Source organism: Oreochromis niloticus, linkage group LG1 (genome assembly GCF_001858045.2).
Source record: "Oreochromis niloticus isolate F11D_XX linkage group LG1, O_niloticus_UMD_NMBU, whole genome shotgun sequence".
NCBI lineage: Eukaryota > Metazoa > Chordata > Actinopteri > Cichliformes > Cichlidae > Oreochromis > Oreochromis niloticus.
The window spans coordinates 11378175-11404164 of record NC_031965.2 but is presented as its reverse complement, the minus strand read 5'-3'; the positions used below and the strand labels follow the sequence as shown (position 1 = coordinate 11404164).

The 25990-nt window shown below is 37.7% G+C and overlaps 2 protein-coding genes across 5 annotated transcripts in view; both read left to right on the top strand.

Moving 5' to 3' along the window:
• The first annotated feature begins 241 nt into the window (after window positions 1-241).
• Window positions 242-21965, top strand: chrna7a (cholinergic receptor, nicotinic, alpha 7a (neuronal)). Of its 2 annotated transcripts, none has more exons than XM_003450754.5 (10): window positions 242-381; window positions 3163-3302; window positions 3721-3765; window positions 6805-6914; window positions 10030-10109; window positions 13459-13626; window positions 13736-13930; window positions 18989-19075; window positions 19473-19582; window positions 20864-21965. In XM_003450754.5, the coding sequence occupies exons 1-10, from the start codon at window positions 327-329 to the stop codon at window positions 21404-21406; spliced, it is 1533 nt and encodes a 510-aa protein (XP_003450802.1). In that variant the 5' UTR covers window positions 242-326; the 3' UTR covers window positions 21407-21965. The 2 variants fall into 2 exon arrangements, with proteins under 2 accessions (XP_003450802.1, XP_025758606.1); XM_025902821.1 differs by having other exon boundaries at window positions 13441-13626.
• A 3107-nt stretch (window positions 21966-25072) lies between these two features.
• Window positions 25073-25990, top strand: part of trip4 (thyroid hormone receptor interactor 4) — a 79070-nt gene continuing 78152 nt past the window's right edge. Inside the window, exon 1 of one of the 3 annotated variants that reach the window (XM_019354959.2) lies at window positions 25073-25293. In XM_019354959.2, the coding sequence (XP_019210504.1) occupies window positions 25214-25293 (80 nt within the window). In that variant the 5' untranslated portion in view covers window positions 25073-25213. The remainder of the gene's footprint in view (window positions 25294-25990) is intronic. The other 2 variants (XM_019355001.2, XM_003450755.5) reach the window with 2 other exon arrangements.

The window sequence follows — 25990 nt, the reverse complement described above, 5'->3', positions numbered from 1 at the left end:
ATTTACAATGCGCAAAAAAACAGAAAGGGGACAGGAGATCCAGTCAACAGTGCTGAAAGTCAAAAATGTTCACTTGTAAAAATGAGAGAGTACCGCAAAATATGTTAAAGGTAAGGATATAAAATTCTACTGTGGGCAGAAAGTTTTGATCCTTCAGCTTAAATCATTAATGGGCTGCCAAACAGCGGCTCTACATTGGGAGGAGGAGTTATTTATTGGCAGAATTCCCTCTCATCACACACACACACACACCGCCCCACAGTGTTATCACTCCCGTTCCTGCATCCAGAAGAGTCTTTCTGTTTTCACTCCTCACGCGTTTCAACATGGACTTAGTAAATTTTCTGCTCTCTATTGCAGTCACCGCCTGCACAGTGAAAGGTAGGCAGTCTGCATGCATTTCATTTGGCTAATTAACTCTCTCGCGCGCCATAAATTTTAAAAATTATTATTATTTTTAAAATAATTAGGAGTAATGGAATTTTTTGTGTGTGTTATTGAACGAGACGTGTTAATGTGCGTTTACCCTTGCTCCGCTGTGGATTGATTTTAGCGGTTTCCTAGCTGAGATTGCAAACCTGCTGTGCCAAACACTGAGTTTCAGACAATTTTGGTCTAGATGCCTTAGCAATCATATGAAAGTGTTGTGTGTCTCTGTGTGTGTGTGTGTGTGTGCGCGCGCGCGTGTGTGCAAATCTCATTAAATAAATCAATAATCCAGATTATGATTCGGTGTGACTGTAGTTATAGTCATCATTATTAGTATTTGATATTAAGTGTGTTTTTCATGGGTTCAGACGCTATGAAGTAATATTACTATACTAAAGTAAGATCCAATATGCAGCTTACAGTGAACAAACATGTTGTAATGTCTTATACTACATGTTACGTGTGGCTGATTTGTCTGTCAGCTCTGAACTTTCTTTTGCTATTGAACTGTGCGGTTTCTCATGATGTTACTAGAAAAAATATTATGCTAAATGAATAAAAAGAGCTGCAAGATAACAGCATTTCTAATATTGTGGTTTATGAGTGCTAAAGAGATTGAGACAAACAGTGACTGGACAGAGGCTTCTATGTTTAAAAAAACAGAATAACAGTCTTTTTTCTTTCACAAGATATTGTGATATGTATGAACATCTTATCCTGGCTCTGGTCCTTCTACGGGGACATAAGCAAACCGTGCAAAATCTCCAATGCTTTATGTTTTATTCTAATTGAATACTGCCTCTCATCAGTTTTACTCAAATCTGCTCTGAGTCTGAATATTTTAATTGAGGCAATTCATTTAATGATAATCACTGACTGGGGCTCTTTAGTCTGCACTTTACAGGCAGAAGTTAATGAAGGTTTCTTTGAGAGCGAAGCAAGTGTTGTTGGTGTGTGTGTGCATACGGTGCATGCACATATAAATGTCAGGGCATGTCTGGAGTAATTATAGGCCCTGTCCAGCCCTTTGATATTACTAAGGCTGATAAATTTGATTAAGAGGTTGAGAGACTTTCCTTCTCCCTTTTATGGCTCCAAGCTCATTTCTCGTTCTTGTTCTCATCTCTCGCTGTGGTCTTTCGGACAGCATGGTACTGGGGTGTATTACAGTATGTGGACAATACAACACATTAATGTCATCTTGCATTGAAATTTGATTACGATGAGATCAGGAGTGGGGGGAATATCCACTTGGGATATGGACAAAGACAAGCTTTCAGCTAACCTTTTTTTTAATGAAAGAAGTGGATGCAACAGAGAACAGAGGAATAGGGATATGCAGATAGACAGTATGCTCTGTGCCAAACCATCAGGATAATGTGCTTCTCATAGGAGGTTTAGGATAACTGAGGCCATTAGTGAAGTGAAGAAATGCTGCCAAAAACGCTCCATAACTCAGGAGAGGAACTAAGAGTGTGTTAAAATGAGGGACGGGTCTGATTTGAGATTGGGAGATGAATCATGTCCAAATACGGCATTTGAAAGATTGCCATGTCTGGGCTGCATTTGTTTCACCACCCCAGGTAATGTTGATAACTCCAACACCAGCTTTAGATGCATTAAATCAATTGCAAAATTATTCTAAAGTGTGAGATTTACAACTTGTATGAAGCAGGAGGTGGATCAGCACCACGCAGTGAGACTGACCCTGCACAGAAGTGGAGTAGTAGTGAGTGGCTGCAAAAGGGGAAGATGTAAGAGGGTGGAGGAGAGTGGAGAGGCTGAGTTAAATTCAATTAGCTGTCTCAGTCTCATCCACAAATATATGTAAACTTCACTTCAAATAAATTGTTTTATTGATCATTTGAGCCACGACAGCATTGTGTATCTAAGGGCAGTGGTTGTGTGTCAGTCTTGTCACACCAGTCCAGACTAGAAGATGTCAACAGCTGTTGGATAGATTGTCCTGTAGATCAGTGCAGACGTTCTTCTTCTTACATGTGAAGGTACAGTGTAGCAATGTGACTTGGTGAGGCTCTTTCTCATTACAGTTGAGTACGTGTGTGTGTAGGGTGGAGACAACTTAGTGTGCAATGTAGAAAAGAAAGCTACAGACAGGCTGTAGGTCATGTTTTTATTTTTTATTTATTTACTTCTTTTTTGTCAGCCACATTAGAGTTTATAATGTTTAATAAATGAACAGAGCTAGAGGATAGATTTTAATGACTTTTGTGCATTTCACATTGCAGGGGATCCTTATTTCAGTTTGCACAATACGCAAAGAAGTGTGTACTTTATGTTTGATATAAATAGCATAACTGTCTGAACTTCAGCGTATTAGAAATAGCACTGTTTTTACTCAGGTTTTTAGTAACATCTAAAAAAATAAATGTACACACTTCATATTCTATGATGTAAATACTGTGTAGATGCACATGGATTTGTTATTACACAGTCTTAAAAAATTCAGTGAATTGTTTTGCAATATGGCTGCTGGAAGTTAAGGAATGATTTGATGTGACTAACGATGTCTTTCTTGCTTATATTTATAATTTATTTTACTTATTAATTGTTGTTGGAGTCCTGGTTACCTGTCCAGGGTGCATCCCACCTTTTTACCCTGTGACAGCTGTGATAGGCTCCAGACCCTGAAATGGATGGATGGATGGATGGATGGATGGATGGATGGATGGATGGATGTTTCTTTGTGTAAGTTCCTCTTTTTTTCTGTAGTTTCTCATCAAGGGCCAAACCAGCGCAGACTGTACAGTGACCTGATGAATGGCTACAACCCACTAGTGAGACCAGTCCAGAATGACTCTCAGAGTCTCATTGTTTCCTTTGGCCTCACCCTCATGCAAATAATGGATGTGGTGCGTAAATAATTGCCCTTTAAACACAGCATGCCTATTGCTGTTTATACATACTACATACTACTCTACTACATATACTATACAAGCCGGTAAAGTGATAACTCATGCATGGTTATGTAAGCAATTTTCATATATTTAAAGACAGCAGACCTGATCCCCATCATTGAAGCAACTATTCCAAAAACAGCAAGATCCCAAGTTCAGTGCTGATGCAGCAGTTTTGGTTGTGCCACAGTCTCCAAACATTGTTTTCTCTAGTGTGAGCGAGGCGTTATAAAAGGTTTGAAAATTGACGCTTCTGTGGATGTGTACATTTCTAGTAGTGTGATTTCCCATTTATGAAGCATAAACTTCATAAAAAATCACTCTAAAAAGTACTACTTAATTACAAACATGAATAATTCTGTTTTTCTAACAGGATGAGAAGAACCAGGTTTTAACAACCAACATTTGGCTACAGCTGGTAAGTATAATTTATGTAAAGTCACGGAAAAGCTGAGTTGCAAAGCTTTAGGGCCGCACTTACACACATCATGCATTTTAATCATAGAGCCATCTGTTTTATATAAATCCTCTCAGTTAACTCTAACAGCATTTTCACCTAAGTGTTACATTGTACCTTTACTTTTGGCATTTAATCTGGTATTTAGTTCATGCAAACATGTACCACATACATGTGGCACAAAGAGATTTATCATATTGTGAGCATGTGATGAAATGTGTAACTCACACGTTGTGCTACCCAGACTTTCTATTCGTCTTCCACACGGGCAGTACAGCACTTTGTCCTTCATGCAGCGAGATGAAGTGTATTATCGCAGATGCTTTATTACAGCTTGTCCATACAGTGACAATAGATCCCTGTTGCTGCATCGTCAGCAGCTCTACCAAGGCTGAACCAAGGCTGTTTGGTCTGTTTTAAATCATTCTGGGGCATCGCAGCGGGAGTTTTGTTCACTCTGTCTCCTTCTGCTCCCTGCAAAATTCATTTTAGCTCTGAAGCACATGATAGCGCCGATAGCATCCACAGTCTACTTTGTTTTAGCATCAATCCAGCATCTGTTGGAATTTTTTACTTGTGTAGGTTTTGAGAAAAGGAAAAAGGGAAAAAAGGAAAATGTCCTAAAGATGCATACAAGATGCATATATGGCTACATATACGACTTTGAAATACTGAGGAGGATTCTTTAAGATTACATGTTGAAACATTAAATGTGATTAACTGTGCCCTCCATCAGTGCCACTGGGTAACTGTACTATAAATCTTACAATGCCCAACACACTGGATGACCTCTTCGATACACCCAGTGAAGATAATTTAGTACACAAGTATTTTGGTTATTAAGCACGATTATGCCCTCAAATTCTTGTGCAGTGCTGTGTTTCATGTAATACCAGTTGTCTTAAGACACAGGGCTGCATTTAAGCCTGCAGGCAAGAGTTGGCATGAGACATGGACAAATTTGCATAGTCGTATACACATACTAATAAAGCACAGAGCGGAGAGTAGAGTTACATCTGGTCATTTTAAGGCCAGTCATTTTTCAAATTAAATAATAGATCAGTAAGTTTTTTCGATGTTAAATGAATGGAAGACTTGTTGTAAAGATTAAAAAGTAGGTGGAAAGTTTTTTGTTAAACAGTGATGCAAATAAAAGAGGGTTCTCTGGCTGTGGAAATGCCATTTTCCAAAATCACCATGTGAGATGCACAGGCAATTACATCCTTCCTCAGTTTGTTTTCCTTTGCCTTTATCATTAACTGACCTTTATGGTTCATTATCCTGGCAACAGCCAATTTTTCAACATGGCAATTTGAGTTAATTAAAAGTGAATTATAGATCGGATTAGAAAACTCCTTATGAAGCCCATGTAATCAAGAGAAGTGTCTTCACAGTATGTGTTCATACATATCGCCACAGCTGTGGACCTGGAGTTTGAGTTTTGCATTCGGTGAAATATTCACCTTTCTATTCATATTTATATTTTAAAGGAAATTCTGGAGCTTCATTTTAAACATTATGTGTAATCAGTACCTTCATTTATCCTCAGGGATAGATGCCATTCACAGTGTGTTTTAAGAAAATAATCTGTAAAACAAAAGTCATTCTTGTGCCTTATATTGTTTTGTCCCGTTACATTTGAACCCAGGGCTGTGTAACCCACAGTTTGGCTTTAGATGATCAGATTTTGCAGAAACATCTGGAATTCATACTACTTAAACTATACGCTGCCATTAAAGGAAAGGATACTCTGAAATTTGTGTGCATTTTTCTAGTGCAAAATATGTTTTATCTGAAAGGGGAATCCACATTAATTAATTTGACCTCTTAGTTCTATTAAGGTCAGATTTAGTTAAGACTCAGTTTTGTTTTGCAGTTCCTGCTGTTCCTGCAGTTCCAGGCAGACAATTAAATAAACTAAAGATGTAAAACCATGTGTGCACAGATAAGAGCCAGATGCATATGAATGATAAAGCAAAGGCATAAACTTCTAACATTACTATTCACACCGCTTCCCTTGTTCCACATGTTTTTTTTATCATACCTCATAACGACAAAGGGAAAAAAGCTTAAAATTCTCACAAATTTATTAAAAATAAAAAACTAAAATATATTGCTAAAATGCTAAATGCTTTGTTGAAGCACCTTTGAAGAAAAAATTAACATGAAATGATGAAAAATATTGACAATTTTCAATTAGAAATGGAGTAAAAGGAATCAAATGCTTATTAATTACTAAGCTATTTAGCTCACCATATTTATCCATTTTAATTATACATTCGGATATTTACATATATGCTGCCTATAAATAAACAGACACTATATCTCCCACAGCGTGTAAACCAAGGATCCACTAAGTACCAAAGTTTAGTTTAAATGTTTAACAGCCTGCCTCATCCATATACAGCACCACCTTCTGTATAATCCTTGAGTCTTTCAGCCCCTGTGGTCACATATCATTGACATGGCAGTAAAGACCAACACAACTGGAAACTCATATCTTCAGCCTGGCCAAGGCACCCTCACCATCACCATAACCAGGTTAAATCTCAGGCCAGGTCTGATGTCACAGAACAGCAGATATTAAGAGCCCTTTAAACAGTACTCGTGCTTATTATAGCTGAAATATAATAATCTTCTGACATTTTGGGTTGAAATGTCTCAACAGCTACAAGTTGGAACTGTAATTGTCCTCTGAGCTTTCCAATTATGTCGACATTTCAAATGCGCTTAGCAGCATTTTTTCTCAACAGAAAACCTTCCAGACGTGCTGCCGAAACTTGGAGCAGAGATCAAGTCTCATTCTTGTTCCATGTCACTCTGTGATGTTGTCACATACATTTATTTTGGCTTTTATAGTAAGTGTCACTGCTACGAGGAAACCGTGTTAAATCCCCGAGCTTTTAAAAAGGCTTAATAAGCCAGTAGGACTTTAAATGTATTAAAAATAAGTAAGTGGAATGTGAAAGGCAAGGTGCCAAATGTGTTTGCATTTTGCAGTACTGGACTGACTATTACCTCCAGTGGAATCCATTGGATTATCCGGGTGTGTCCAATGTGAGATTTCCTGACCATCTTATTTGGAAACCAGACATTCTGCTGTATAACAGGTAGGTACTGATCTGCTGGATTATAAACTGTAGTTGTATGTGGTGTTAGACTTATGCCTGATTTAGACCTCTGCAGCGAATCTGCATCATAACTTACAACATAGAGGGAAGCTACTTTTAACCCATACGCTACCATGCCATTCAGTCTCTGCAGACTGCGTCGACCTGAAGTGTAGTTACACATCTCTGGATGCGTCTGGTTAAAAGGGGTTTCTGGTTACTTTGTAAGTTACAATATATTCCCAAAGAAGCCTAAGTAAGTATTAGTGTGCATGCATCTTCCTCTACATAACACAGAGGGATCTCAGAGGGATGTGATGCATTTTTAGATTTTGGTGCTCCAGAGGTTATTCACGCTGTCTGTGATACACTAAAGACCAAATATTGTAAAGAATATCTTGTTGTTTAAAAATGGCGAATAAAGAAAACTGTTGTGCCTCATCCTCTACTATATTCATTTTGAAGGATGTGATGTACAGGGGATACAAAATGCAATGAATACTGTATAATCTTTAGCATATCTTTGGTATGAACAAAATGTTAATCTAGGTACCTATAAAATTTTGTAATTATTGGATGCTCTGTGAGTAAACCTGAAATTTAAACTTGTTACTAAATTAAACATTAATAGCTAGTAATATTTTTAACACCTCCCATTTTTATGGCATTAAGTGTCACGGTGTGGTGTTTGTGGAGGAAAGGACCCACAATGCAGGTAAAGGTTGTGATGCATTTATTTACAAGTGACCCAAGTGGCAAAACAGGGAATGAGGAACGAAAAGCTACTAAAACCTATACTGAAAACAGACGAGCTGACCAAGAGCACAGGCAGACAAACACTATACAAAGTAATCAGGAAATGACACACAGGTGGGACGCACAGCTGAACCTAAGTGACATGATGAGACAGGGAGACATAAGTTGAACACAATGAAGTCACACATGGCTCTACAAAGTAAAACAGGAAGTTCCCAGACTGTTTAACAGAATACAAAATCAGAATGAACTAGAAAATAATAACACTACACTCAAACGTTGGGTCACCGACCCAGGACCATGACATTAAGTTTAAGTATATGTAATTATAGCCTCCAACTTTATATATGTTGTTGTCTCCCAAGTTACAGTTCGATCATTGCTGTATTTGGCAGGCTGTCATCTGTTTTTTGACCTAAAGGTTCACTGTGTGTGTGTGTATGCTGTTAAAAATGTAACCTGGCACCATCAGATTTCCAGCTGCAGAGTGAGATAGGCTACAACTGATTGGGTGCAACCAGCACAAATATCCCATCAAACATTTAGATATTTTATTAAGAAAGGACACATAAGAATGTAAAATGAGCATATACTAGTGACTGCTTTATTTACTATGAAATAGCTCCCAAAGAGAGTGGGAGTGCCTGAATAGAATAAGTTTATTCAAGTTGCAACATGTGAAAACATACTGTGTTCAGGCTTCTGCTCTGGTTTCATGAGATCTGGAGAGCATCAGACCCCGTGCTGCCACAGGCATTATTAAGAGTATCTTGCTGAGACAGACAAGCAGAGAGTTAAAGATACATGCAGCTCGGTCCTTTTCCTTTTCTTTTTTTTGTAGTTTTAACTCTGTATACCAACACAGTTGATTTTAAATCAAATAATATGTGATTGAATGGAATGGAATTATAGCAATTTAAATGAATAGCCATTTTCAGAAGCTCAAAATTAATTGGGCAAACTGACATCATTTTAAATTCAGGATTTCGGGATGGTTTTAAATACCTGGATGAAAATCCTCTACAGTCATTAAGGTCCAGAACACATAGACATCAGCACTTGATATTTCCTCCCTTGACATGCTCTGCCTGATTTTTACTGCAGCCACCGACTGTTGTGGGTCTCTCTGATGTCAGTGTTGTCTTAAGTAACTGAAAGGCATGCTCTGCTGGGTTGAGATCAGGTGATGGACTTTGCTATTAAACTATATCCCTTTTCTTTGCAATGAGAAACTCAGCTTAAATACATCTGTTATAAAAATGCAATCCAATACCATTTTTGAAGTTTTCCCTGTCACAGTCATACTGACGTCAAAAACGTCAAATGTATTTGTTAGTTAGTCAGTTAGTATTTGTGTGTATTTTAGATTTATTCACTGTAACATATCTTTCTATGTGCAGTACACATTTACTGTGCAATATAAATCTCAATAACGTGTGATATTTTTCCATGCCACAGTCATTTAGTGTAAGTGCAATACAGAAACTACTGTTTTATACTTGAAATTATTTGACATATTCTTTCTTTCTTATCTTCATTTTTTCCCCTCTGACTCTAAGCTCTGCACAAGATTTCCTATGTACCCACACCCAGTTTATATGTACAAATGGCAAATAAAAGATTTTAACTTTATCTTCTTATCTTATTGGTAGGTTGGTTACACGGCTGGGATATTACACTTCAAGGATAGCGGAGCTGTGCACTTTAAGTAAATGCACTGCTCGCTAGAAAAGCACTTTGCAATAAATCATTTAGACAAATGAATAAAATTGTATAAAAATGGTTGGAAGAGCATTTCATTATATGTCCCAAATGAAATAAAGCTATAGCGATCACCATTAATCAATCTTTAGAACATCTGAACAAAATACATTAAAGGCACCTTACTCCCCTGGGAGCTAATAAGAGAGAGAGAGCATTGTACTTCTTTTGTCATTGCCCCACAGAGTAAAGCCTTGATTTGAGACTCTTTGAATTATTTAAATATATATGAATGTCATTTTCTTTATTCAACTTTGGCTCAACCGTGCCCCAGCCTTTGGGAATTTATTTAGATGGAGTGCATTGTGGGTAGCAGGGTAACGACTAAATACTCATCTCCTGGGAAGGTTTGCATGAGATGTGACTCCTTGTTTGTTGTGTATCTGCAGAAATAATGACTTAGAGAATTATTTATATATTCCTACCACCACTGTCCCTCCTCACTTTGTGTCTTATACAAATTAATATTGTATTCATATAATTCTGCGATATTGTTCCAAATGTTCAGGATGAATCTGCTCAGGTAACTTACGCTGAAATAATACTGGTGACAGATAACTCAACATTAAATGCTGGAATTGTTCCATGTTGTCTACAGTGCGGACGAAAGGTTTGATGCTACGTTCCGTACCAACATTTTGGTCAACTCCTCGGGCACCTGTTCCTACCTACCTCCAGGTAAAAGCCATATCTTAGTCACTGACAGATATTGACTGGAGAAAAAACATTTTTACCTTCACAGCAACACTTACTGATTGAAATATGAAAACAAAAACAATAACAAATGATATGTGGAAACAACCCACAGAAGTTGCCTGTCCTGTCAGGAGCAGATATTAGCTGGGCACATTTAAAATAAATACATGGCTCCTGAATCTTCTGACTCTAAAAAGATCATCTGTATGTTAAAGCATTAATTGTTACACCTTACTCCAGATCCAGTCCAAGTGTTTTACCTCTGTGCCGGCTCATGTGCGGGTAATGCTTTCTATACAGCAGGGGTGTAAGCACAAAGTGGTCCAAAGGCTCTACATGTCATCCAAAAAAACAATAAAACATTTCCCTGTGCTAGCCTCCAGTGAAGTGGGCATTAGAATGATGCATAATGTTACATAACCCTCCTGTGGGTGCAGTTTAAATCCCCAAAAACATAAATGCAACACACATAAATATGTGTTGTATATAAACACAGGTAGTAAGAATGATGTCCTAATAAAACCTTTTGTCAAACACGGTTAGAGAACAGAACAGGCCACTGTTTAGAGGCTGCAGATAACCACTCGATCACATTTCAAGACTTGAAGAGTCTTTTGTGACCAAAAACCTACATGTAATGGCAAAAATTAACTGACATTTTATATGATACTTTAAAAAAAATACCCGTGCTATATTTGTTGTTTGTGTGACTAAATCATAGATGCCTAAAATCCAAAGCTTTGCAAATGTTTCGTTATTCTTTAATTATCAAAATACATCTGCTTTACACTCGTCCTCAGAGGACAGCAACTCGCTGCCATTAATGCGCATCTACACCCCCATGAGTATTACTGAAGAGGTACTTGTCACTTCTCTCTATAGCGACAAGTACCCAACTTTAATAATTCAGAGCAGTGAACAAATGTGGGTCTGGTGTGGCTTTGCAAACATATGAAATTTTAACCCTGGAGGGCTTTTGGAATACTTGTACATAATAATTATGATAGTATATCATTATTTGACATAAAGAACAAGAAGTCTCATTATTTTTTCATATTGGCTTTGTAATAAACTCAAAGCATTTTTGCAGTATTCACAATAAAATCTCAGAGAGGATGACTGTGTTTGATTCATAATTTACTTTAAGTTGAATTATTTTCTACAAAAAGAGGTTTTAGTTAAGATTGGTTATGAACTAAAACAAACCTGTTATTATTATTATTATTATTATTATTATACCCAGCAGCTTCTTACCATTGTGCAGTAAAATGACAAACTATGACTTGGGGACAGCAGATGCTAATGAGCTCTCATAAGCTGCAGCTTTGAATTGATTTCCTGAACTTAATGCCCCACAGATGTATTTTTAATATGTTAGGTTTTTAGCTTTTTTTTTTTTTTTGTCTTTTCTATGGCGTGTTACATGAGAAGATTAATATTGCTAAGTATGAAATATGAGCCAGGAGTTCTCAACTTTGGCTAGCATATAAATGTGGTTTTTCATTTAGCAAGTTTGGTCACATGTTTAACTGTGTTATTACTCTTTTCATCTCATTCTTGCAAAGAAAGCATCATCTTCTAATGTTTTTCTTAGAGCAGAATGGCATTTTTTTCAAATCCACCTGGTTCTGAGACACCATTCACATTTTGATGCTATATATTAGGCACGTCAAACTCATTTTACATTGCAGGTCACATACAGCTCACTTTAATCTTATGTGGCCCGGACATTCTGTCAATGTACAGAAATTTAACTACATATTTATTCAATGAGATATCTTAACATAAGAAAAAAAAATGCAATTTCACCAGTTTGTCTCAGTTTTTCTACACGATAAAGACATGCTGCTGTTGTAAAAGAAAGAAATGTCTCATTTAATTGCTTCGGTGTAGTATGAATGTCCATGAGGGGGGTCTTTATCAGTAGAAAATGTCAAACTTGTGAAAATGCAGTTTAAAAGTTGTAATTTACGTCCTCCTTCACATTTTCCAAAGCCATCCTGTGGGACGGATTGGAGTTTTTGCTGGGCTGATTCTGCCCCACAGGCCTTATGTTTGTCACCCCTGCTATATATAAATCTTTCTCTAAAACCATCAGCACATATGCACACACGCCTACCAATCATAAAGTTAAAACCGACTGCTTAAATATTGCAAAGGTTATGTCTGACCCATCATAGGGTAAGTAAGAAAGTAAAGTTTCTTTATATAGCATTGTACAACCATTTAAACACAATTAATATCAAAAGAGAACCACAAATAAAGATAAAAACCTAAATAACAAAAGTATGACAAGGTGTCCCTCTGTACCCACGAGTGGAGGTCAGCCCATGTAATGCTATGCCCATCAGGGGAAGAAGTCATCACAAAGTCACAAGCTACAAGCTTTCGTTGCTTTCTTTAGACAAAGGAAAATATGATGTGAAGTGATACAGTGTAACTGGCTAAAAACATGGCTAAAAATAATAGTGTAATTATTTACATCACCTGTGGTTTTAATGATATGGCTGATCACTCTACATACGCAGTATAAGCATGGATTCAAGGGAGCACACTCAAACAGAGTGCCTTACCGTCATAGCTGGTGATTACTGCTCTCCCTGCCAAGCTCTTCCCCTTTTTCCTTACCCAGCAAAAGCGCTGGCTGGCTTTCCCTTAGCATCTTTAATCAATACCCACGTAAATAGCTTGATCGCTGGATTTATTCTGGATTGATTACTTCTGTCACAAGCAAATTGCCTCTCAACTTTTCTCCAAATGATTCCTCACTGGATGCCACATTGGTACCAAATAATCATTTCATGCTTGAGTTGAACTCAACTGCATTAAGTGGATAAAACTGTATGCAGATCGGACAAATCATTTGAATTTCCAGACATTTGTCTTTGTGACTGAGGTTCATTACAGTAAATCGGACTCATTCTTCAGTATTGTCTATATTCATTTCATATTCACGTTTGCCACCTTCATGCCGCTAGCAGAGGCATTGTTTACGGCCAGTGTCTTCTTTATTTCTTAAATATGGATGAAAATAGTTTGGTGGCTGCCTGTCCTGAAGAATCACCCTCCACTTTCATCGCATTGTCATATTGGATTTTGTACTCTTACTAGGATGGATGGCACTTTGACTTCACATCTCCTCAGAATAAAACTCTTTGCTGCCTCTCTTTTTCATTTTTCAGTTTCTCTCTGCTTCCTATATACCAGAGTAATCGAGTGCACTCTCTAACTAAGCTTGGAATATTCATGTGTCCGTTTCTATCTACAGGTGAAGTACAATATGTATGAAAGCAAGTCTTTCGGCATCTTTCAGTGTTTCTCACCACAACAGGGATTTTCAAGAGCACCTGCCACATCGATGTGCGTTGGTTCCCGTTTGATGTCCAAAGATGTGACCTGAAGTTTGGTTCCTGGACATACGGGGGTTGGTCTCTGGACTTAAAGGTGATGGATGCAGATATCAGCAATTACATTGCCAACGGCGAGTGGGATCTTGTTGGTAAGTAAGGTTGTCAGTAAAATCATTGGAACGATTTTGCTCTAATCTTTCTCTCCAACGCTCTGTAACCCTTCTGACCAGAGTAAATGTATGCCTTGTTTTGAATCAGAGGTTCCAGGGCAAAGGAATGAGCATTTCTACGGCTGTTGTGAGGAACCGTACCCTGATGTCACCTTCACCGTGGTGATGCGCAGACGGACGCTCTACTATGGCCTCAATCTTCTCATCCCATGCGTCCTGATCTCTACTCTGGCCCTGCTTGTCTTCCTCCTCCCTGCTGACTCTGGAGAGAAAATCTCACTGGGTAAAACCAGCTTCATTCAAAAAAAAAAAAAGTTCAGTTTGGCAGCAATTTTTTGTAACACCAGTTTGTAAGAACTGTAATCTCAAGACTTCAATTGCAAAGTTAAGAACCTGCATTATAGATGGAAACCCATCGAAAGTTAGCAAGCAATGGATGGCCATGATACGCTAATGGGAGTCCACATATTAAGAAACTAGCAGTTATGTGGCAGCCAGAGGTCATAGAAATTGAATTACATCCAGCTACTTCAGGCAATACCAGGCAAAAAAAAATTTCTGATAGTAGAAAAAGGCGTGTCCCATCTTTTCTCAACCCTCAGATGAGTAAATGAAGCAGCTACCACAGTTACCTACATTACAGGGTTACCTAGGTAACCGGAGCCTGGAATGTCCACTAGCAACAAACCACAAGCGACAAAGACCATGTGAAAGTCCCTATACTGAAAGCCCACTATACTCACATTACTGAAACCACCATGCATTTTTGGTTATATTGTTGGATAGCTGACACACGGTCAGATCCATTTCCTTGTGCTTTTCACCCCTCAGCCTGAAAAGCTGTTTGGGTATTTTGTCAATGCAATAACTCAGGAACGAGGCAATGTGAGATTTTCAAATTGATACAAATGGTACATCTACTAAAAATCTCAGAGGAGTTTGAATCTAATTGAATCTTCGACCTTCACCTCAAGATGAAAGGTCAAGTTTTTGGAAAATCTTTTGAACACAGGAACTCAGAAAGATGTCAACTAGGATTTTCAAATTTATACCAAAGGTGCATCTGCTAGGAAGCTGAAGGATAGCACTGGCGGCAGAATTTTAGAGCAGCCACAGAAAAACAACATATTAACTAAGTGGACAGTTTACAGCGAAGACACTTCTTGACTCCTTACCACTGTTTTCTCAGCTGCTATATGTGCTAAAGACAATCTTTTAAATAATAAAGTTGGGGAAACAATGTGATGGCATTATTTTAAAATTACTCCAAAACTCTTTATCTGCAATATGTTATTTAAGAAGCAAGTTAATGCATATCACCTCAGTATCACAACCATACTGAAAGTCTGTTAACCAATATTGAAAGCTTTAATCCCACTCTGTGAACACATAGCTAGCGCCAAATGTGGTTCTACTTTTTTTTAGACACAATCTACCTAAAGATGTGGCTCCGAATTAAAAATGCAGATAGTTTAGAAACCAGGAACTTCCAAGTTACACATTTCTGAATGTCACTAATTGCATTAGTGCTTTTGCAATTAGTGAAAAGATAAAACATTTTCTCCGCCACACTGAGAAAATTAAAACTTTAAGTTTCTGAGCTACCAAGCAAAGTCACTATGAGCTGAAGACATAACCTTAATTGTAATAGATTCCAATACAATTATAACACAGAGCATCAATTCACATTGAGAACAATAAACCCTGCATATGTTTAAACTCACTGTATCAGCATTGTCATTATGAGCTTGCCAATATTGTTATTTCACTCAAATTACAACTCTAGCAAAGCTACTCATATAGACTCCTTTTTAATATGAATCGATTTGGGATATCACTCTCAGTTGGAATGCATTTTGTTAGTGCAGAAATCCTTGTGGCAATCCAGCCATACGTTACATTTTTTTTAAGCTGTCGTATCACCTAACACTAAACTAAACTTCTTTTTTTTTTTCAAGATGAAATCGAGATCCATTCTCTTCTGATGAGCTCATCTGGGCAGCTGATTTTGCTGTGGTGCAATATTCCAGATTTATATCCTGTGTGACTCTAAAGCAGACTTCTGTAATATGCGTTTTTTTGCCAGAACCATAAGACGTTATTAATTCTAATTGGGCTTTCAGAGGCATGTCTGCACCTCTGCTACTTAGAGACATTGTTTCACCTTTGATACTTCAATTGCCGTGTCATCTTTTTCAGTTAGACTTTAGAGTTTAGGTGTTCTGTTTAGGTCATGAGTGACCCCAGTATTGTTTCTGCACACCCACCAACCAATTTCTGAACATTGACTTTTCTCGATGATGTGTGCCATCCTCAGGTTAAAATCATAATTCTGTTAAAACATTTTCAATTTTGTTCTTTTGCAAGTCCTTCCAAAAAGCTTCAATGTCACAATTATTGTAAAAAAACTAAATAAAAATCAAATGTTCCTAAACCCCCATGCTACAGAGAGTTTGATCATTTTGTAATTGACCTTATGCTAACGTGACTGTGATCTTTGTGATAACTATGATATGAAAAATGAAGCAAAATGGCCAAGAATTAATGAGATCATAACCAGGTTACATCATTTACAGCCCAAGTAGTTTTGACACGCAGCCAAACCTTTTTTCATTATTCTTTAATTTTTCTCCGTCTTAGATAACTTCATATCCAAGCCCTTTTTCTCCTGGGTAATGAGTGGTTTTATGAAAACCAATGGCTTTCCAGCAATCCTATTGCTCCGTGGCTTTATGAAGTGACCTGATTATAACCACTGATTGACGAACAGGATTGTCAGAGGACCTCTGAAAACCTTTAATCTTATCGCAGTTGTCAGAGTTGACTGAGTGTTTCATGCATTCATTATAAATGCTTTATATAGACAGTATCTGAGGTGTGTGTGTACTGCATGTTTCAGTAGAGGCTATTAATTTATGTAGTTTCTGCCTTTTTCAAATGATTAGAGTCCTGTGTTGCAGCTGGATTCCTTCATTAACCAAATGATGCCTAATGTGCATTTTCATCTGCATGGTGCTTTTTATGTTTTCAAAGCTTAAAGAGGAAAGAGAAATGAGGATTGAAAGTATGAAAAACACAAAATGTATTAAAAATTTTTACATATAATGCAGTTCACTTCAATGTCTCATAGCTTCTTCTTAATCTGTGTGTGTGTGCTGACTATGTCATAAAAACCACTGTAAATGAAGTCAGTATATCTAGTTACCCAACTCAACGTCAGCATTTTTAAGAATGGCGAACACAGAGTGAGAAATGTGTTTTAATGCCAGCATTTATTGCCCGGTTTAATTTCAGTTAAATTGAGCTGCCATGAGAAGTGTGATTTGTGATACTATAAATGGATCAACAGGAACATTATAGTGCATTTAATGGTAAGATGAAAATGTAAGGAAAAACAACAAAATAGCCAAATAAAATGAAACTAGTTATGTTTTGAATGTTTGAATAGCTAACTGTTTGATATTATGCTATTTAAACTACAGTATGACATTTTTAAGAAAGATTAGTGTGCGTGTAGTCATGCAAAGAAGAGAGTACAACCCATGATTCATTGCTTGACCCAGTTTGGGCTGCTGAACTGATGGCCTCACATCACTGTGCTTGACTCTAGAATACTTGTACATAGAGGAATATATGGTCGATTCAGTGTGCCCAGGTCCTGTGGCTGCAAAAGAAGCTCAGATCATCATCCCTCAAACACAGTGCTTGACAGTTGAAATGAGGTGTTTGTGTTAATATGCTGTGTTTGTTTTTCACCGTAGATGGCGCTATTGTCAGTTTCCACTTTGGTGTTCCAGAAGTCTTGTAGTTTGTTCAGAAACTTTGAAACCTGAAGCTGTGCTGCCGTATTCTTTTTAGAAAGAAGAGGCTTTCTCTTAGTTATCCTTCCAAGCAACCTATACTTGTTCACTCTTTTCCTATTTGTCATGGCATGAATTTTGACATTTAACACAGTAACTGAGGCTTGTAGTGTGTGTGATGTAGCTCTTGGTTTTTTGCAGTTTCTCTGAGTACTGCATGGTCTGACCCTGGGATGAATTTGCTGGGTTGTCCACACGTAGGTTGGTGTTAAATGGACTGGTTCTTATACAGCACTTTTTCACTCTACCTGAACACAACTTTATACAACTTGACTCATTCACCCGTTCATACAGTTTTCTACATAAGTGCTTTCTATCTAACATTTACACATATTCATACTTTGACAGATGCATCAGAGAGCAGCTTGGGGTCAGTATCTTGTCCAAGGCGTGCAGACTGGAAAAACCACTAACCTTCCAATTAGTAGATGACATGCTCTACCTGCTAAACCACAGCCACACCAAAGGCACCTGAGACACCTAAAACACCTGAAGGCTCCAGACCAGCAAACAACCAAAACCTCTGCTTTATAGATGAGCTCACACTTGCTAACAATAAATTAATCACGTACATTAACGGCAACTGGCTGCTACTTATCCTCTTAATTCCTATGGAAGCAGGAAGGATGTACTTATTTGATCCTCATGTTGCATTTCCTGTGTCACTGGCCTGGTCTTTTCCCCATATCTTTTGTCTCGCTGCACTGTCCCTATCTAAGAAATTCAAAAAAATAACTTTTTAAGATGTTGAAGAACATTAATACTCTCCTCAGTCCTTTTCAGATTTAAATATTCTTCCCTGATCTAAAGAAAGGACTAAAGTAGCAGTTATGACAAACTCAAGCCGCTTTTAAAGTGTTTTTCAGAGGTATCTAACGCACACGGGCATGCATGGGGGAAGTTGTGAAGTTAGTTAGTCATTAGAGCCAGTGGTGAGGTGAAAATGTGTCTCCCCATAGCTAAAGATACCTGTTGCTCTTGCTTTTACCTTTTCAGGTCATCTTGCAACACTGAGGTTCGATCACTCCCCAATTTTGATTTATAGAGATTATATGTTTAAATTTTTCACATTTGACTACTGTGAATTAACCAGTTGCTGTGTAGTAGAATAAACCTTAAAACAAAGCAAAATTAGCAGACTAAAAGAGTATAAGGTGTCACAAATTCGTGGAATAAATTGAATGGCTTTGTGTGAAATAGGAACAAAATGTGAATAATAGAATAAATCTGGGTACAAAGCAACTGGAAACACCTGAAAATGATAAAACGGTCTTTTTGAAGTTTAAAAAGTCTGCAACAGTACACACAGTTCTCTGCCTTTTATTGCTATAATATTAGAGGGTCTTTGTGTCTGTTTGTGACATAAAACAGCTTATGGTGATTTGTAGCTGATTGAAAGATCAAAAACATACGTGTGTGAATACTTTTGTTGAACTAAGTTTTGTTGTCAGCTGATAACTGAGATCTGGTTTCCTCCCCAGGTATTACGGTCCTGCTCTCTCTGACTGTCTTTATGCTGCTAGTTGCAGAGATTATGCCCGCCACGTCAGACTCTGTGCCTTTAATAGGTAAGCCAGGCCAAAGTTAAAAGCGGTTCCTATGGGTGTCAACTACTATCAGAGAGAAGCAAAGGGTGAAATTTTCTGTAGTCATTTTTCATCAGGGATTTCCTTATATCACAGTGTAGCCAAATTCAAGCAGCTACCCAGTATTTAGATTTCGTTTTGGTTTAGGGATCTGAGTCAGTCTGTTTGAATCAGTGGAATGAAAGCACTTCTTGAGGCACTTAAGTGAGCAGTAATGCTCAAGGGATGAAGACATATTTGCTGTCCTTAATGATCGGCCCGGCCTTTCTTCTTGTATGCAAAACCTTGATGTTATCATCTAGTTTTCTCATGTTTTTTTACTACACAGTACTTCTTTCTGATCCATTCTGATTGCCGCCTGCATTTCTTTTTTATGCAGCTGAATATTTTGCCACTACAATGGTCATTGTTGGTCTCTCAGTAATTGCTACAGTTCTGGTCCTGCAATATCATCACCACGACCCTGATGGAGGCAAGATGCCAAAATGGGTGAGTGTTTTCTCAAACAATAATCATTTTTTCATGAATTTTACTATGACATTATTATTTATGTAGTTTTGCTATAGACACACCCAAAAATATGGAATACATTAAAAACAAACTGTTGACAAACCTAAATAAAATGCATATTTTTAAGTTATAAATTGAAAAACCAAATGCTGGATATAGCAGTTATGACACTGATTAAACATATATATGCGAATTCATAAGGGTTAAAACTATATCAAATATATAACAAATATAACATAAGTGTATGTAGTGTATATATGTATCCATCAGTTATTTGGAAAGATATTTCAGAAAAGCTGGGAAAGAGGAACAGAACAATCTCTAACAGTTAAAAACTCAGGTTATTAAGAAACAGATTAGTAACATAATTGGATAGAAATTCACAGTAATCATCTATAAAGGCCGTGTTAGTGCTCAACAATATATAAAGGCCACATGTGCTGCCATCCAGATGACATTTTTCAGCAATCTACAATAACCTGCTTGCACTCAGGATTTGTCACATGGTGAAAATATTGCATTATCTGCACTATGAAATGAAAAATGTAAAAAATAAAGCCCAGAGAAGTTCAGCTGGAATCCTATATGAAGCAAGAATAGGAAAACATTTAGCTCTCAAAACTGCACTAATGGGCTCCTCAGTTCTCAAGCGCTTCAAAGAACAGGTGATGCAACACGGTGGTAAACACTGAATCCACATTTAAAAACTTGTTGCTTGCATGGGCAGAGTTTTCAAAAGAAACTACAATTTTTCATTTTTAACATTTGATAAGTTATCTTTGTACTATTTTCAAAATAAATATAGGGTTGAGATGATTTCCAAATTGTTGCGTCATCCTGTTTTATTTTCATTTCATTCAGTTTCCCAATTTATTTGGAGTAACTTGTAATAACCTAATGAAAAGGTATGGAGCCAAAGAATGCAACAACACGAAGTGGAGTGAACACCTGCATGTTTTATATACTCACTGGACAGTTCATTAGGTATGTCCATTTTGAAGATGAAAAGGGGATCCAACCCAGTACTAGCAATGTGTGGCTAATAAAGTGGCCAGTGAGTGTGTACTCAGTCCACTTCTTACTGTGATTTGTCAATTTGGGAAAAGTTAATATGACAAGTTGAGCATCTCTGTAAATATTAATGTGTCTAACCCATACAAATGAGGCTGATATTCTGCACTAATTCTTAATTCTTCAATGGCAGATTTAAAGTGAATTACAGCCTTAATCCACTCTTTCATTCACCGTTTTATCTCAAAGACCCGTGTGATCCTCCTGCATTGGTGTGCCTGGTTCCTGCGTATGAGGCGTCCGGGTGAGGAGCGAGTGCGTTCAGCCTGTCACAACAAGACTCGACGGAGCAGCCTGACCAGCATAGACCTCAACATGAGCACCTCAGCCTCCCAATGCACCAACGGCAACATGCTCTATGTCGGCTTGCGTGGCCTGGAGAGCATTCACTGCTCCACTGCTGCCACCTCGTCTGACTCCGGGGTCCTCTGCGGACGCCTGGTTGGACGGGCGGGCGAGGACGAGATGCTCCTCCCAGCAGGTCAGGTCACCCCAGTTGGAAGCATAGAATTAGAGATGGCCAAGATCCTGGATGAGGTGCGCTACATCGCGAAAAGGTTCCGCGACCAGGACGAGGGTGAGTCCGTGTGCAACGAGTGGAAATTCGCCGCCTCCGTTATCGACAGGCTTTGTCTCATGGCTTTCTCACTCTTCACTATCCTCTGCACTATTGGTATCCTCATGTCAGCACCCAACTTTGTAGAGGCAATTTCCAAAGACTTTTTCACTTAGTTGTTGCCAGGAAATAAATGATTCATCAAATATAAAAGCCTACACCAATCACTGTTCTCACAAAGTAACCATTTTCAAACACACGGGGTCATTTGGATACACTTACCCACACTTAATCCAAAGTTAAATCTAGAATGTATGTGATACATAAACAGCTGAATATATGCATCACATTACATTATTGAAAATTAGCTTTTCTCTTCTCTACCACACAGCCTGGCTTCACACCCTGATGCTCTTGTACTGTATGATTCTCTAAACTACATAGCATTGCTTCAGCGATGCAATTTGCTAACCTGGCAAGAATGCTGTTATTAGTTATGCTGTGTTACCTGTGTATTACTGTGCATTATAATGTTTCTGTAATGTGTAATGTGGTCCATATACATAACGGCTACTGTACCTTCTATTCAAATGTATTTCATGTAGCACATTTCTATATTATACATTACATTCTATTATGATCATAAGTAGAACCAAAAGCCTTGATTTAAATATTTTCTTAATTGGTTTTACGTATTGTTTATATTTGTATGATTTGATCACTAAAGATTTCTCATAGGTCAAAATGTTGTATGTTTCATTTTTTTGTCAGTTAATTTCAATGGGTTGATTCTTGGCCACTTTGAAGATTCATAAGTAAATTCATTTTTACAATCACAATATTTAGACACTGAGTTGTGCATGTGCTGGAGTGAGGCCTCCACCTACGGTGCTGCTGACTAAAGCGTCTGCATCGTCTCATGACAAAAACAATCCCATCACACACAGCTTTTATTTCTCCTCTGATATGACAGATGTTTATATGGGACAACGGGAGTAATGTCCTTTTTTACACTTTTACATTGTTTTAAAAAACATACACGTAAAGCAAATGTGGAGCTGTTTATGAAGCAAGACTTTAACCTTTTGAAAACTAGACAGAGGTTCTAGCAGTAGGAAGTGTCATCTTAAACCCCAGAATTAGTTTTTCACACATGTCACAGCCAACAAACTCAAATGCACTTCTCTCAATGCAGAGGTTTTCTTGCAGTGAGGTCCGAGGCCTGGTGAAACAGGTGAGTCCACTTTTTTCAGTAGGATTCTCTCCAAAAGATCTCCCCATTTTCCACACTGGAGTTTCTGCACAAAGGAGAAGCTGATGAATAGAGAGAATGGGAAGAAAACGCTAGACTTCACTGATTCAATGAATCAGGCAACGACTGAAGGAATTCCTCCATCCTAAGTAGCAGCTGGTTACGGGTGATTACAAACAGGGGAGATGATTACCTCCTTGTGTTAATTATGCTCATATTTTCACCAGAAAGATTTTCAGTTTCTGCCTAATACCACTGAGCTCAGTTCAGTGGAAAAATGTTGTTACATTGGTGCACACTGGATGCATAAAAGTTGTACTATGCTTTATTAATCTAACATGTTAGATGGAGTGTACTGTTTCTTTTAATTTAACATGACAAACATATGCATCTATCCATCCATCCAGCATCGGTCTCCTCAGTTCCCAAACACGTACACTGATCAAAAAATAGGTGATGCAACACAGTGGTAAACAGTGCCTCCACATTTAAAAGCGTGTTGCTTGCATGGGCAGAGTTTTCAAAAGAAACTACAATTTTTCATTTTTAACATTTGATAAGTTATCTTTGTACTATTTTCAAAATAAATATAGGGTTTAGATGATTTCCAAATTGTTGCGTCATCCTGTTTTATTTACATTTCATTCAGTTTCCCAATTTATTTGGAGTAACTTGTAATAACCTAATGAAAAGGTACGGAGCCAAAGAATGCAACACCACAAAGTGCAGTGAACTCCTGCATGTTTTATACTGTATATTCACCGGACAGTTCATTTGATTTGACATTTGGTGTTAGTTAGTTTAACTACAAAGTATTATATGTAAATATTTACATGGCTAACTGTCTTTTTTGGAAAGTGTGGACAAACGCCAGACAGGTTATGAACAAGGTGTGGTAGCAGGGTATAAAGGGTATAAAGGGCTCCCAGTCACCCAATTTGTTTGCTGGTTTGCTAGTAGAAGCCACTACTCTTCCACAGAGCGGCCATGTTGAGCTCGTAAATAAAAGCTTTGATAAATAAAAAATAATAAAATTTGGGCTGTATTAAATCCTGTCTCTGCCTGCAATGACTTGAGCCTTAAGCCTAAATAACAGAAGATTAATGTGATTTTTTTTTAACTGATGAAACCGCTCAAGTTGGTACATTGTTTATACAGCCTTTTGATATGTAGCTAATTCTCACACATACACTTACACTATTAAATTTGAAACTGAACTCAACACAGTCTGACCATCATTCATTTTTCACGCTTTTCTGTCTTTGAATAAAAGATTTTGATGTAGTTTTTATTTTCTTACTTTGGTTTGTTCAGTCGACCTGTCCAGGGATGAATGGATGATTTGTTCAGTTTCTTTGGCTTTTGGTGATGTAATGTAAGAACATACATTTATGCACAGATCTTTTAAGGTCTTACTGCAGCATTTCAGTCCTGTTTATATTTCAATATATTAATCAAATCTTAAAATTAGGCAAATACTGTCATGGTGACCTGTGTGGCAGGCATGGGTAGGACTGAGACTGATCAGACACAAAGATACAAAGAGGAAACAATACTGAATACACTAAACACAGGACAGAGGACTATCAAAATTAAACAAGAAACAAGAGGCACACACTGAGACACAGACTGACTAAACACAGGGAGCAGGGGGTAGCAAGAGGCACGACAGGGAAACAGATTAATGAGCTTGACGCGGTGACTGGGGAGACAAAAACATAGAGACAAGACTTACTAAACACAGAAGAAGACTTACTAAACACAAGAGAAGACTAGACACTGAGGGAGAACTATAATCACAAAGAACTGAAGGCAAACCGAAACACACTCTAAACATGATGGGAGAATAACTAAGACCTGAAAAGCTACAACCTAACCAGAAACTAAATGATCAAATAAATACACCCAGATGCAAAACAGTCCAAAACATAAACCCTGGGTCACTGACTCAGGGCCATGACAAATAAAACCTCATAAGTGGAGGATTTGCTGTCTACAGCCCCCCCCCCCCCCCCCCCCCCCAAATTGTTCAGTAGTAATTATTAATAAATAATAAAAATAAAATATAAAATTTAAGTTATAATACCAAATAATGATAGTAATGATAAACTGTAATAACAGTAAATAAAATTTTTTATTACATCTCTGTTTTATTTGGTGTCATTGAAACCAGACTGGTGATGACTATACTTTATAATCTTGTTATATACTTGTTTTACTAATAATACAGTCACTTCAGACATACGCTTGATTGGCTCGTGTACGATAGTAACCTATGCCAGGTATAAGCCTATTGTGGAACTATTCAGTGGAACCTGTAGATTTAAGCAACAGCTAAAGCTTGTGTAGTTAAATCTACTGCAAACCTGCCATCTAGTGACTGAACTCAAAAGTGCAAACAATCTCTATTTCACTAATAAAGGCGTGTTTAGTTTCACTAACACCCGCGTATAATTAAAGAAAGTTATAATTAAAGACACGTGATTTTACATTGGTCTTTTTTTCCCCGTCTTTCTTTCTTTTATTTGGCTGTTTGGTCAGGTGGAACCTTTACACCACAGCGTGAGTTGTTTCAGGACGGGATTCTGCCACGTACTCCCGGTAAACGCCAATGTTGTGTGCGCATTTGTTTTTTCGCCGACTGGAAACACGTTTATGCTATAAGTTTGTGCTTGCCACGCCGGTCTCTTTGATTTAAACTTGAAGGTGTGGAGCCTGTCATCTGGTAAAAATGTCCGAGCAGTTGTTGCAGTGGTGTGTGGAACAGTTACATCACAAGTTTGGATTGGAGGCGTGTGAAGAAATCGTCCAGTAAGAACATTTTACCTGCCTGTTATTACTGTCTGCCGTCTGGCTAATTGTAGCATCTGCAGATCAGCTAACTAGTAAGCTAGGTTGCACTGTGGTGTACTTATGTATGTATATGACGTGTCGTTGTCGTTTTTGATACAGCTAATTAATTGTGACACCACAGCTGTATGCCAGTGTATTGACTATTTAGTGGCTCACCGTGAACAAGCTGTTTTGGCTAAAAAGTCAGATTAAACCTTTTTCTACATGAGAAGTCCCGAGTGGGAGTTGATGTGTCTTTATGTATTTTTATTTGTTTTAACTATTTAAAACCTACACACATGTTTTACGTGGTTTACATGGTTTAGTGTATGTAAGCGAAACAGTGAACATAGTTTTCTGTTGAGAAATCATAACGATTTTCATTTGGCAGGTATTGAGCAAATGATATGGTATGGTATGATAAACCAAGCAAAGTTAGATTCTACCCATCAAATCAACAGCCTGAAAGCTGATATTTTATCATAAAGACAGAGATGGAGAACTGCATAAATGTGTACCCTAAAATAAGCAGTTTTAGCCAATTATATATGAAAATCTTTTCGTGGACTAATATGGTAAATGGACGGGTATTTATATAGCTACAGTATATATTACTACAAGTTTCGTTCACCCAACCACACACACATTCGTACAAATGCTTTTTTTATACCTAAGC

Coding starts and splice junctions, on each gene's coding strand:
- chrna7a (XM_025902821.1), top strand. CDS start 327: ATGGACTTAGTAAATTTTCTGCTCTCTATTGCAGTCACCGCCTGCACA. Junction 13,627..13,735: donor CGGCGAGTGGGATCTTGTTG/GTAAGTAAGGTT, acceptor GTTTTGAATCAG/AGGTTCCAGGGCAAAGGAAT. Junction 19,583..20,863: donor GAGGCAAGATGCCAAAATGG/GTGAGTGTTTTC, acceptor TTTATCTCAAAG/ACCCGTGTGATCCTCCTGCA.